This window comes from Sceloporus occidentalis, unplaced genomic scaffold (assembly GCF_023333645.1).
Source record: "Sceloporus occidentalis isolate IW3139 unplaced genomic scaffold, rSceOcc1.0.p SCAF_131, whole genome shotgun sequence".
Classification (NCBI taxonomy): Eukaryota; Metazoa; Chordata; class Lepidosauria; order Squamata; family Phrynosomatidae; genus Sceloporus; species Sceloporus occidentalis.
Window position 1 is genome coordinate 2,442,471 of NW_028317111.1, and position 15,067 is coordinate 2,457,537.

General features: G+C 39.3%; 2 protein-coding genes across 2 annotated transcripts; both read left to right on the forward strand.

Moving 5' to 3' along the window:
- Positions 1 to 5,080: 5,080 nt before the first annotated feature.
- LOC149281515 (interleukin-17A-like) lies at positions 5,081 to 6,427 on the forward strand. The gene is made up of 2 exons (XM_089499232.1): positions 5,081 to 5,301; positions 6,205 to 6,427. Exons 1-2 carry the CDS (start codon positions 5,081 to 5,083, stop codon positions 6,425 to 6,427), a joined length of 444 nt encoding a protein of 147 aa, XP_089355358.1.
- A 4,719-nt stretch (positions 6,428 to 11,146) lies between these two features.
- On the forward strand, positions 11,147 to 12,377 carry LOC149281516 (interleukin-17A-like). Its single transcript, XM_089499233.1, has 2 exons — positions 11,147 to 11,367; positions 12,155 to 12,377. Exons 1-2 carry the CDS (start codon positions 11,147 to 11,149, stop codon positions 12,375 to 12,377), a joined length of 444 nt encoding a protein of 147 aa, XP_089355359.1.
- The last annotated feature ends 2,690 nt before the right edge of the window (positions 12,378 to 15,067 follow it).

Sequence of the window (15,067 nt, forward strand, 5' to 3'; positions counted from 1 at the left end):
CATTTTTTTAAAGTTTGCAGTAGTATTTTTGTGTGTGTATTTTTCCCACACACACCTACTTTATGTATGAATTTACAGCTCCTGCTATATGCCGCTGTCACACGACACCCTAATATGTGTTCAGCAACATCTCCTGAGTACAGTGATACCCCACATGCATGGGTTTGTCATTTTTGGGGGGAACTAAAAGGCCACATTTGGTACGTGTGCATTTTTCTAATCCTTCCCCCCGTGTTAATTGGGACCTTGTTGAACCCGGCCAATTCAATTTACCCCATCAAATCATACATTTTTTAAAAGTAGACACCCCATGGGCATTTAATATGCCAGTATTTTAACTCTTTCCATGCGAGAATTGTTTTAAGCTAATATGCTAATTTTAGGACTTGCTCACAAAAATATATTTTTTATATATATATATTTTTTTTTTGCCTTTCTTTTTAATTTTTTTAACATTTTTTTTCAACTTGAAGGTTCCCCTGATAGTGACATCAGTGGGAAATTATTTTTACATTTTACTGGTTTTTTACTATTTTTTTTCTAATTATTATTAATTTTATTTTATTTTTAATTTATTTTTTCTAATCACACTGTGATTAGAAAGCTGAGCTTCATTGACTTGCATGGTGGAATGCAGTACCTATATTCAACCTGCAAGTGGAGCCAGAGTTCTCTAGAGGGTCTGGAGACTGTCTAGCGAACTTTTTAGACTTTATTGTTTTTCTTTATTGAATTTTCCCGGACCGCCGCCATCTTGCTGATGGCGAAGATCACCGGCAGCTGCGGCTGTGACCGCTCTAGATCGCTTTCTGCACCCGTTTAATGACGTGCCAGTCCTGGCACGTCATTTGTCGTTATCGACTTGAATTTCCGTGACGTGCCCGGACCGGCAATTGTCATCAAGGGGTTAATTACGTGTTGTACGCTGATCCACCTACATTGCTGGATAGAACACTTTTAAAACTAAATATAGCCATCGTAGCATTATCTGTATTATTCATAAACGACGACACCAATGCAAAATAGTTCACTGCTCACATTAAATTTTGCCCCCGTCATATTTCTCCAAGCCTTAAAGTCAGCAACAAAGCCAGGCGGGGGGGGGGGGGGGTTGCCATGTTCTGGCCAAGGGGCAAGAGAAGCCAAGATGACCCCCCACACACACACACACAAACTGCCCAACATATTTACACACATTCTCACACTTACAAAAACGTAGAAGCTCATGCTAACGTACACATCCATTCACACCCACGCTAACACACACACATACTTGCACTAATGCATACTTACACATTCTACTTGGCACTCTAATGCTAACACATAGACACTTACACATACAGATTTTTGGGCACACTGCACATGTCAGGTCCTGGCCCCAATATGTTAGGGAAAAACCCTGCATTTTAAAAGGGCTGGGACCATTTTCCTCTAATGCGAAAAAACATCTTAAGTATAAAAAAATGAACTGTTTTCAAATGCGTTTAAATAAATTACTGAAAGAAAGTAATTTAAAACAGAGAAATGATTTTCACAGTAGGTAATAAACACTTCCAAATAAACTTGTAGTTCCCTTAAAAAAAATGTAACGCTAAAAATATAAGAGGGAGGCTGAGGGAGGCGGACGTGTGTGAGCCGCGTGGATTATCAGAGAGAGTGAATGTGTGTACGTATAAGGTTACTCTACCGTTCAAAACAAGGACATTTCTAGCTGTAACATAATTGCAAAAGAGTTTTCTAATGATAGCCTTTTAAACTTAAACTTGAATTAGCGAACACAACATGCCACCTATGTAGAGATTCCATTAATAACCGGCCTTTAGCAGTTACAACAGTCATTTACAACATTAACAATGTCTGCGCTTGATTTCCGATCCATTTCATGTTATTTTATTGGACAATATGTGCTTTAAAAAGTAAAAAGGACATTTTATATAAATTATATATATATGTACAGTTGTGTGAAAAAGAAAGGACACCCTCTTTGAATTCTATGGTTTTACATATCATAATAACAATCATCTGTTTCTTAGCAGGTTTAAAGATTAGGTAAATGCAACCTTAGATGAACAACAACACATGGCATATTACACTGATTTATTCAACAAAAATAAAGCCAAAATGGAGAAGCCATGTGTGAAAAACCACGTACACCTTATGATTCAATAGCTTGTAGAACCACCTTTAGCAGCAATAACTTGCAACACCTTGGTTCTTTTCTTTAATTTGCTTTGATTAAAATTTGCTACAGCTTTAGTGAGAGAGAATGCATAATAACGTAAAAACCTTCATGTGCTAAAATAATTAAATTATTTGTCCCTTACAACATTTCTTATTAGTTATTTTACATCTGATTAGTAAAACCATGAATAAAAATAGAAATTTTTGCAGATTTTTATGTTGCTTGTTTTTTGGGTATGATATAAGATTTTATTCACCAAAAAATACGGCACAATTTGCAGACATCTTTAATGCGCACATCTTTAACGCACTATAAAAACGCAAACATAAAAGGATATACTAAATAAAAATAAACGGATGGTCTCCAAAATGTGAAAAAGAAATACAGATTTATGTTTATCGTATTTTTAATATTTGCTCTTGTTTGGAATAAATTGGTTTAATTTTTGGGATGTCCTTGGCACCACAGGAGTTAAGAAACTAAGGTTTTTTGTAAAATATCAATCTGTCTCCACCTACAGGTGACAGAGGGAATTACCTTCACATTTCTTTCTAAACCACGGCATGACTACTAAGTTTGCCAAATCCAAAACTGAAAAGAAAACTGTGTGGCTAGGGGCGGGACTTTATCAAAGCTTTTTATGTATCTTTATGATATTTAAGTAAATGAGTACAGACTTTAAAATATTATTTACAATCTTTATTTTCATTAGCAATTCTGCAGCTATTATCGGGGCTTTAAGGACTGTAGAACCCTTTGATAACTTCATACCCAGAAAACATTGTGAGCTCCTAGAAAAAAGTGGGAGATCACAGGAGGAAAGAGGGAATGTTCCTCCTAAAGAGGGAAGATTGGGAGGTATGAAAAAGGAACACAGCCTAAGAGTACTAGTGCACCAGTGTCCCTATTGACCTTATGTGATTAAACCATGTTAGGGTTAGATAGGACTAGCCAAGAACTTTAAGGTAGTGGCGGGCTAAGCAATATATGGCCATAAATTTAGTATTAATAGCATTTTAATACATACTATACCTGCTGGGTATGCAAAGATCCCTTGTTTTCTTGTACTTATAAAAAAAATCATGGAGAAGAATGTCAAAAATTTATGTATTACAATTTACAAACATATTTCAAAAAGAGAAATATCTCTTTGGTTTCCTTTGCATCTTTTTGGTTTAAAAACTGTTGGATTTTTTTTATCCAAAATATATTTTATTTGTTTGTCTTACAGATAAAGAATACAACCATAAGACATAATTGTTTAGAATACAGAAATATTGGCACATAATTACTGTTTATCTAAAAATCTATAATGAATAAAAGTTTTGAGTTGATTGTGGAACCATTATTATACATAAATAAAATTGTATACAGATTACAGAAACGCAAAACATATTAACCTAATTAACCAATGTATTGTATATTGTACACAGTACAATCCATGTCATATTATCTACAGTAATAACCCCCCAGCGTTGTATACAGTAATAACCCCCCAGCACTGTATGCAGTAATAACCCTCCAGCGCTGCATACAGTAATAATAACCCCCCAGTGCTGTATAGACTAGAAAAGGAATAGAAAAGAGCCGATAGAAGACAGAGGATAATAAAGAAGAAAAAGATGCAGAAGATGTAAAAATGGAAGTGGTTGGCGGAGAATGTAGTAAAATATTAAAAGAGTGTGAGAGAGAGAGAATAAATGAGAATGATAGTGTGAGAGAGTGAGTAAGAGTGTGAGAGAGTGTGAGTGAATGGGGGCCCCCAAATTTCTCATGAAACTATGGAGCTTTTCACTTTGGTTTCGCCCAATTCGTTGGGGTCTGGCCTCGTTTTCTGAGTCTTGAACGAATCGCTGAATTTACCAAAATTTGCTTAAGTTGCAATTCGTACGAATCCGAATGCACAAGTCTAATATCCAGACACATATATAATAACTAGACTTGGGCCCCCGGCCAAGTGTTCGTGTTTGTCTTGGTGAACAAAAAAACTTTTCGTATTCCACAAATATTCGTGTTCGTTTGGGGGTTAAAGGGGGTTAACACTGTAACAGTTAGCAGCAGCTTTGGCGCCAGGATTTAAAAGGTCCGAAAGAGCCGCTCTATTGGTTGCCGGCAGGGGCCTCCTCTGACGTCAACCAAGGAAGGGCAGCCCAAAGACCCGAACAGGATCTTCTTTGGACTACACTTAATGATACAAGGAAGACATCACGACCGAACACTGGATTACTTTTATCTTTATCACATTTTCTGCTTTTTGTGATTATTTTTCTATAATGTCGCTAGGTGTGTTACACGCAAGCTCTCTACACGCCATTCACAGGATAATCCCTGCTAGGAGTTCCTGTCACTTCCCCATTTGATCAGCACAATATACCCGGCCTGTCAGCGTCACATTGTTACTCGCTCTTATATATTGCCCTGGAATTCACGCTGACCGTATATACTCCATACCTCCGAATACAGATCGCTGCCCCAGAACAAACACCGAGACGAGGAAAATCCGCTGGAAAAGACATTCGCACAGAATGGAAACCCCTTCAATCAAGATTTCTAATATAAAAAGGTTGTTTGTGGGGCTGAACTTCATTCTCCTGACACAGAATCGAGGACAGAGGACAAACACGAAGAATGGATCTAACAAGCAGCTCGTTCTTACTGCTCGTAAGTCAACAAACCCGACATTCCTTATTTTTATGTAAAGCGACAGGTATGGGGTTAGGTTCATGACGTTCATAAAGTGATCTAGAACACATATACACGACAAATATACATTTTTATAATTGAAAACTGATTTTAATGTAATAATGATAATAAAATTCCCCATTAAGCAAAGCATGAGATCTATGAGTACTGGGGGTTCTAATCGATCATCATCTGAATAGTCTGTGATATTGGCTCATGTCTCAGGTGGCTTTGCTTGTGGGGCTGTCTACAGAGGACTTCTTCCCAGAAGAATATTCTTCAGAGAAAGGAGAGAATGAGGAGACAAAATGCACGATGAAAAGGATCAGACGCTTCCCTCGTAGGATGAGCGTTAATATCAGCGATACCGACAACGATTATCTGAGCTTCCTGCAGGAGGACGTTCAGAGCAGCTTCCTCGCACCTTGGGACTACAGGTAAGTCTTCAGGTTTCAGCTTCAGAAGAAGCAAATCAAAGAAATGAAGAACCATCAACATCTAACACACACAGCCAATCAAATGAACACACACAGAAAGTCATATTAACAAATATGGACACTAACACACTCAAATACTAACACACATAGACACACCTCTAACACATCCAGACACTTACACTAACACAGACACACATAAGACATAGTCAATCACATTAATACAGAGGCTCACACTAACACACCCAGATGCACACACTATCACACATCACACTATCACACATCCAATCACGCTAACACAAACATCAAGACACTAATACACACACCCAGACACTCATAGTAACACATACACCAAGATACTGTACTAACACACACACCCAGACACTTATACTAACACACCCAGACACTTGCACAAATACACCAAGATACTAACAGAGCTTAGTGCCCCATGCGCTCAACTAAATGGTCTAAAAAAAAATTCCTCATGGATGGAACATACTTGAAATTAATAAAACTTGGTCACAATATCCATAATGAACAGGACAGAGAAAACTTGAATGTATTGCAATTCCATGTCTACTTTGCCTCTTATGGCTCCATCTAACCAAGGTTTTGTACCCTGAGACCTGTATTGGTTAGGTTTGGGTGTCTGGCCAACTGCTTCTATATCCAACAAGTCTATGTACATCACAACCCATGGGGGGGTCTGGTGTCGAGATGGAGTCCAATACGCAGAGAGCATCAAGTACATAATCTAAAGTGTAAGCCATACCCGCAGGATCCCCGTTCGGGTCTGGTGTGATAATATATATGTGCATAGACCGATCCAGATGGTAAAGTATGGCAAACAGAAGTAACAAAAGTAATTATGTTGAATTAATCCTTCCATGTGTAATGTTTTTACAGCCTCAACATGGACCCCAACAGATACCCTTTAGCCATCTCTGAAGCCAACTGCCTCACTTTAGTCTGCGTCGACTCTGATGGGAAGGAGAACCCGGATCTGGGAGCCCATCCTATCCACCGGGATATACTGGTTCTCCGCAGAGACGAGAGAGACTGCGATTATACGTACAGACTGGAGACCCAGACGGTCGCTGTGGGGTGTACATGTGTCCGAACCCAATAGCCAATGAGCATCGAGCTTAGCAGATTTTACTTGTGGTAAATTTAAATAATGAACCCTGTATTTCTTCTGTAACCTACATACATTCATATTTATTCTTCTACACAATATATAGATTACAGATTACTTTATATTTTATTTATGTATTTATTTTCAGGAACTTTTTGGCCAAAATATGATATTTGATTGAATCGAATAAAATTTATTATGTGTTTGAGGAATCGAATATTCTGTTTATTTATATTGTTTAGCGTCTTCTTTTTAAACTGACAAGTACTTTTCACTAGTCGCTATTCCATCAGCATGCGCAGCCTGACAATTCAGTATGAATAATATATTATAAACGGAAGAACTCAACACATTGCTCTTCGTGGTTTTCATATTTTTTTTATGACAATCGCCTCTTAACTAGAATACCCCAGATGGGTTCTTTTTAAACACCCTGATTCTGGGGAATCTCACGTTTTAAAGAACATCTATATAATTCTGGCAGTTTTATGGCAAATATTAAAATGCGATTATCGCTTATTAAAGGTGGGAGTTTTTTCTATGTAGTTTTTTGGGTTTGTAACGGCAATAATGGGCAGCCAGCGATAACCCATAAACTATATATTTCTGGAAAGTAGGTAATTGGAGGCATTTCACCCCGGGGGCTTCGGACGCTTGTCCTGCAGCCGTCTAACACGGGTCTCTGTCGAAGTCATCTTTGAGCTCTTACACAAACTGTTTACATGTTGCTCTATTAAATATATTCTAAGGTTATTTGCCCTTGATCTAGCTGCAGCCCCCAATAGTTAACAAGGACCCCAGAACAGGATATTTTTTAAAACAAATCAACATTAATTTATGTCATTTTAAATTCTTCAATTGTTTTGGCCAAAAAATTTTACGCTGACCATATATTTCATCTATAAAATCTGACCAATATTCCATCTTTGTATAAAGTAGTTAAGTCCCGGCAGAGGGGGTAGAGCAATCGAAGAAAGGTCTTAGTCGCTGTAACAAATTAGTCCTGTAAATAATTGGTGCTGCTCACTCAAGATGTGTGTCAGGACTCGGGTGATCAGGTTGGGTAGGAGCCCATGCGCAGGGGATACTTGGGGTTCAGTATATAACCCACGGTGCATGATTATGCAAACAAAGACACCACAAGCAGAATTCCAGGTAATGTAGTGAATTTTATGTATAACAGGACCAGCAAATAAGGGTAATACAGTCAAAGCAAGAAACCGGACGTATGGCAAAATAAATACCGGTAGTCTTTTGACAGGGAGCCCGATTGGAAAGGCACACAGCCCACTTGGAAGGACACAAAGCAGGGAGTCCACTTGGAAGGACACAATAGCAGGGCGTCCACTTGGAAGGACACAATAGCAGGGAGTCCACTTGGAAGGACACAATAGCAGGGAGTCCACTTGGAAGGACACAATAGCAGGGAGTCCACTTGGAAGGACACAATAGCAGGGAGTCCACTTGGAAGGACACAATAGCAGGGAGTCCACTTGGAAGGACACAATAGCAGGGAGTCCACTTGGAAGGACACAATAGCAGGGAGTCCACTTGGAAGGACACAATAGCAGGGAGTCCACTTGGAAGGACACAAAAGCAGGGAGTCCACTTGGAAGGACACAATAGCAGGGAGTCCACTTGGAAGGACACAAAAGCAGGGAGTCCACTTGGAAGGACACAATAGCAGGGAGTCCACTTGGAAGGACACAATAGCAGGGAGTCCACTTGGAAGGACACAATAGCAGGGAGTCCACTTGGAAGGACACAATAGCAGGGAGTCCACTTGGAAGGACACAATAGCAGGGAGTCCACTTGGAAGGACACAATAGCAGGGAGTCCACTTGGAAGGACACAAAAGCAGGGAGTCCACTTGGAAGGACACAAAAGCAGGGAGTCCACTTGGAAGGACACAAAAGCAGGGAGTCCACTTGGAAGGACACAATAGCAGGGAGTCCACTTGGAAGGACACAATAGCAGGGAGTCCACTTGGAAGGACACAAAGCAGGGAGTCCACTTGATCAGGACACAAAGCAGGGAACCAGGAACAGTACAGGTGCAGAGCCACAGCAGGAAGGTCCATAGACTTCAATACAAAGGCCCTGACTGAAGGGCAGGGCAGGTTCATAAAGGCAGGGTAATCCAGGTAACAAGGCCCAGCTGGATGTAGACTAGGGCTCAACCCAGGTAACAAGGCACACCTGAGTTCTGAGTGCTCCAGAGGGCAGCCACTAGTGGTAGCAGATTTAAATGCCACAGGTATGAAAAAGCCATGGTTCAGGCAGCGAAAAATTGGTTCCTGACAATGTGAAAATTATTAACAATTGAAAAAAAGCATAGAAATAGTAAGGGGCCTAACAAGTATTTGACAAAACAATTGTATCAAGTGTTAATTAACTGATTACTGTGATTAAGTTAAGAAAAACAGAAAAAGTGACATTTATTACATTAAAATAACAGAAATTATATGACCAAACTGTAGATAAATATTCCTTGAAGACTCAGACTCAATAGACAGGACCGAAAAAATCAATCAAAAGAATAACTATTAGTGTTCTCTGATAAAAAAAATGTCCGAAAGAAGAATTACAAGTAGATGGTATCCCACGTACAAAAATAGAGCAATGTTCTGCTCTGCTGTATGGCGGGGTTTAATCAACCAGGTGGCTTTCGGGGTAGCTTCTTGCAAATCACTAACAGAGTGGGCACTCAATATCCAAATTGTGACAAGCTGTCAGTGTCTCAAAAGTGTAACAAGATGACCCATATGACCCGTATACTAAGCCAGACACAGACTGTGGTACAGTGCAACTCACATTACTATGGTATATACTGAGCCAGTTATTAATGGTGGTACAGCATAACTCTCATCACTATATACAGAATGAGAAATAGACAGTGGTACAGTGTAACTTCTATTACCATATACAAAGCCAGGCATTGGCATACCTCCCAATAAGACATACTGAGCCAGACATTGACAGTGGTACAATATAATTCCTAACACTATATACTGAGCCAGACACAGACAATGGTACAGAATAACTTCCATCACTATATACTGAACCAGACAAAGACCATGGTACAGAATAACTCCCATGACTATATGCTGAGTAACACACAGACAGTGGAAGAGCATTACTCGTATTACTCTATACAAATCCAGACATTGATTGTGGTACAGCATAACTCCCATCACCTTATACTGAGCCAGACATTGAATGTGTGCAGTATAACTCCCATCAATATATACTGAGCCAGACAATATATACTGAGCCAGATAACTCCGATTACTATATATAGATCCAGACATTGACGGTGGTACATCACAACTTCAATCACTACATACTGAACAAGATACTGTCAGTTTACAGCATAACTTTTATAACTATGTACTGAGCAAGATATTGACAGTGGTACAGCATATTTCCCATCACTATATGCAGAGCCAGTACAGCATAACTCCCATCACTATATACTGAGCCAGACACATACACTGGTACACCATAACTCCTATTAATATATGGTGACTGCCTATAGAGAGAGGCAGGGACAGTTGTAAAGCATAACTCCCATTACTTTATACTGGGCCAGACGTTGACTGTGTACAGCATAACCCTATAATGACTCTGGACACTCATAAGGAGCAGATAGGTAAAGATCATCGAGATGAGCCAGATTAAATTCCAAGATATGTTCATAAAACCCAATATCATTAGATCAGTTCTTTCCAGACGTGTGCATTTGGATTTGTACCAATCTCCAAAAAGGAGGGCAATCCCTGAACAAATGTATTTAATTTCCAGATTAAGAAAAGACCCTGAATTTCATCTGAAACGAAAGGGCAGGAAACCAGAATTGTTACCCTGAAAAGAAATTAGTAAAAACTAAATAAAAAATTAATCCAAAATTATTTTGGACCATCTGTCTTTAATTATGATTGCATATTATGCTTTTAATGCACTTTCAATGTATTAACAAAAACATTATTTTGTGGTTATTTCCTTATAATTGCACTGGGTGTGTTACACGCAAGTTTTCTAAACGCCATATGCAGGATAATCCCTGCTAGGAGTTCCTGTCACTTCCCCATTTGATCAGCACAATATACCCGGCCTGTCAGCGTCACATTGTTACTCGCTCTTATATATTGCCCTGGAATTCACGCTGACCGTATATACTCCATACCTCCGAATACAGATCGCTGCCCCAGAACAAACACCGAGACGAGGAAAATCCGCTGGAAAAGACATTCGCACAGAATGGAAACCCCTTCAATCAAGATTTCTAATATAAAAAGGCTGTTTGTGGGGCTGAACTTCATTCTCCTGACACAGAATCGAGGACAGAGGACAAACACGAAGAATGGATCTAACAAGCAGCTCGTTCTTACTGCTCGTAAGTCAACAAACCCGACATTTCTTATTTTTATGTAAAGCGACAGGTATGGGGTTAGGTTCATGACTTTAACATTTGGACTGTAACAGACGGTCTGTTAAATTCATAGCATACGAGAAGGAGTCAGCGGGTTTTTTAGCAGATTAGATTAAAATAACTTTAAAATAAAGTGATCTAGAATTTTTAGTATAATTGAAAACTGATTTAAATGTAGTAATGCAATAATAATAATAAAATTCCCCATTAAGCAAAGCATGAGATCTATGAGTACTGGGGGTTCTAATCGATCATCACCTGAATAGTCTGTGATATTGGCTCATGTCTCAGGTGGCTTTGCTTGTGGGGCTGTCTACAGAGGACTTCTTCCCAGAAGAATATTCTTCAGAGAAAAGAGAGAATGAGGAGACAAAATGCACGATGAAAAGGATCAGACGCTTCCCTCGTAGGATGAGCGTTAATATCAGCGATATCGACAACGATTATCTGAGCTTCCTGCAGGAGGACGTTCAGAGCAGCTTCCTCGCACCTTGGGACTACAGGTAAGTCTTCAGGTTTCAGCTTCAGAAGAAGCAAATCAAAGAAATGAAGAACCATCAACATCTAACACACACAGCCAATCAAATGAACACACACAGAAAGTCATATTAAGAAATATGGACACTAACATATACACACTCAAATACTAACACACATAGACACACCTCTAACACATCCAGACACTCACACTAACACATACACCAAGACACTAACACAGACACACATAATAAGACATACTGTCAATCACATTAATACAGAGACTCACACTAACACGTATCACATGATCACACACCCAATCACACTAACACAAACATCAAGAGACTAATACACACACCCAAACACACCCAGACACTTGCACAAACAAATACACCAAGATACTAACAGAGCTTAGTGCCCTATGCGCTAAACTAAATGGTGTAAAAAAAAAATCCTCATGGATGGAACATACTTAAAATTAATAAAACCTGGTCGCGATGTCCATAAGGGCGGAGAAAACTTGGATGTATTACAATGCCATGTGTACTTTGCCTCTTATGGCTCCATCTAACCAAGGTAACCAAGGTTTTGTACCCTGATATGCGTATGGGGGGTCTGGTGTCGAGATGGAGTCCAATACGCAGAGAGCATTCAGTACATAAACTAAAGTGTGAGCCATACATGCAGGATACCCGTTCAGGTCTTTGTGTGAATATATTTACGTGCCTAGGCCAAACCATACATCAAAGTATGACAAACAGAGGCAACGAAAGTAATTATATTGAATTAATCCTTCTATGGGTATTTTTACAGCCTCAACGTGGACCCCAACAGATACCCTTCAGTCATCTCTGAAGCCAACTGCCTCACTTTAGTCTGCGTCGACTCTGATGGGAAGGAGAACCCGGATCTGGGAGCCCATCCTATCCACCGGGATATACTGGTTCTCCGCAGAGACGAGAGAGACTGCGATTATACGTACAGAATGGAGACCCAGACGGTCGCTGTGGGGTGTACATGTGTCCGAACCCAATAGCCAATGAGCATCGAGCTTAGCAGATTTTACTTGTGGTAAATTTAAATAATGAACCCTGTATTTCTTCTGTAACCTACATACATTCATATTTATTCTTCTACACAATATATACTGAGCACAGATTACTTTATATTTTATTTATGTATTTATTTTCAGGCACTTTTTGGCCAAATATAATGTTTGATTGAATCAAATAAAATGTATCTGTTAATGGATTTGTATTATATATTGTCTTGTTTTTGTTGCCTTTCTCTAACTTGATGGTCTAAAGTTTATGTTTAAAAACCATGTTATACAATGATGAGTCATCCAGAGATATGAATTTAAGACATTTCTGGATTTTTGGCAAGAGTAGACGCGGCCAAGAATTGGAGCTCTTTGCGGGTAGAATTATATGTCATCACGTGGGTTCAAGGAACAATAAAACATTTTTATTGAAAAAAGTCAGATGTGATTATTGTTTTTTTCAATATTTCCAGGGCAAAATAAGACCAAATAGAATGTATGTGTTCTACTGTATCTTCTTTTATCCTAATGCTGGTATTTAAGCCGATCTTATACTCAAGCTTTCATGCTGTTGTTTAGAGCCAGATGAAAACTTTGGCAAATACACTATATGACCAAAAGTATGTGGACACCTGACCATCACACCTACAGTACATGAGTTTCTTGGACATCCCGTTCCAAAACCATGACCAAAGCATGCGTTCACTGAGCAGCCCACCACAGCATTAGTAAGAGGAGAACACCAAAACAAGAGCCATGGAACCCAAGGACACTAAGAGCGCACCATGCCACCGATAACGGCATTTAGGTCACAGTACATACTGCTGTGGTTATCTAGAGCAGCTCGCCAACAAGGATCTTTTCAGAGGAGGTCTTCAGCTCAGCCGGCTACATTGAGGACAACCAGAGAATGTCTATTCCCAACCGCAGCATGGAGAAACGAGCGTTCTTAAAGAGGGCAAGAGGGGAAGGATGGTGGCAGTTCTACGGAAGGGAGGTCGATTAGTGGACAACGTCTTATACGGCAACACCTCATTTGTGACGCACACCACATTAGTCCCGTTCAAGATACACAAAGTAGACTCATATACGAGGGTATTTATCATGGTGGTAGAAGGTTGGCATGAGTTGAATGTAAATAATAATAAACATGGGCAGTTTCTTATAGAGTCGAGATAAAGAAATAGGCAAACTTGGCAATTTTTTTTTAGAAACAAAGAAATATAAATCGGGAATTTAAAGAGACCTTTTTTTAACTCTTTAGGTTTTGTTGATTTGTTACTGATTCATATTTACCTTAAAGGTAATAATACGCAAAAAAAATGATATTTTCAATATTCCACACAATTTCCATCACGTTGACGTTTGTCTTATTTATTATGTGATGCGCTCAGTAACCTACATTTGTCTCTACCACAGTTTTAGAGATTAGTCAGTGTAACTAAGGGGGGGAAGTCCATAAAACTTTGCTTTTGTTCAAAAATAGTCACTTTTTGCAAAACCTAGCAGTAAAATAAGGCTTCCAGTAACGTTGTTTATAGGGTCATCTCACCTAAATAGTTAAAACATATTTACCTGATAATCACAAGGTTTTTACAACTTACTTCTGAAACTTGCTTCTTTAGAAAGGTTTTTGATGGGGACGCCCCGAGGTATAGAAACTGGAAATAGCCAAATTACTTAACCACATCTTGGTGCATTTTTTGTTTTTGCATTTTTTCTGTTGTCTCAGATCTTATCTAAAGTAAGGGTTTTTGGTAAAGTCAAAAGACTGATTCCAGAAATAAATAAAGAAGAAGAAACAAGGAATCAAACAACATCCAATGGCCCAAAAAACATTCATATTTTGTAAATATTGGTTGGTCCTTGGCAGAAGGACGTCTAATGACCCCAATGACACTAATGGTTCTCCCACACAGACACATACATCGTGACCTTTTTTTTAACCTTGAAATGTTTTCTCCATACAGCCACTTATTCACTATAATTCATCTATTCAAGAGGACAGGTTCTAGGTGATAAATGACCTCATGGAAAAGGGCTTTAATCCAAGTGATGCATTTACAGGACCGCTGAAGCTCCACACAATGCTTTTTACTACATGGAAATCTGCGCATGCGTCCTTCTCTCATCACACTTATCACTTATCATTCCCATCACTCCATTCGCACATCACATCTATCGCACATAACAATTAACTACCATCAGACTTATCACACATCACAGCTCACACCCATCACACCTCACTCCCATCACACCTCACTCCCATCACATCTCATACTATAACACATCGCTCTCTCACACTTCCCACCTCCCACCTTACATTCTTACATTAAATGGAGCCACATAATATTGCGGTACTTGACCCTACTACACTTCTGCCTCCGGAACAGAGGGTGAGCCATCCCACCATGACTTCCCTCCTTGGGTGTCATCCTTAAGACTTACGACGGGCAAGTACAACTTGGTAAGGTTACAAGGGAGACCATAGTGCCCCCTGACCTGCCGTCCTAGGTCTAATTAGTCTAGGCCAGTATACACCACAGCTTATACCTCTAGATGATGGCCGTTCTGGATTTTAAACCGGATGTAATTTTTCTTGTTTCTTACTAAAAAAATGTCATAAGAGGTTAAACTTTAGACTTATTCCTTCCGCCATTAATTTATACCTATTTTACTGGAAA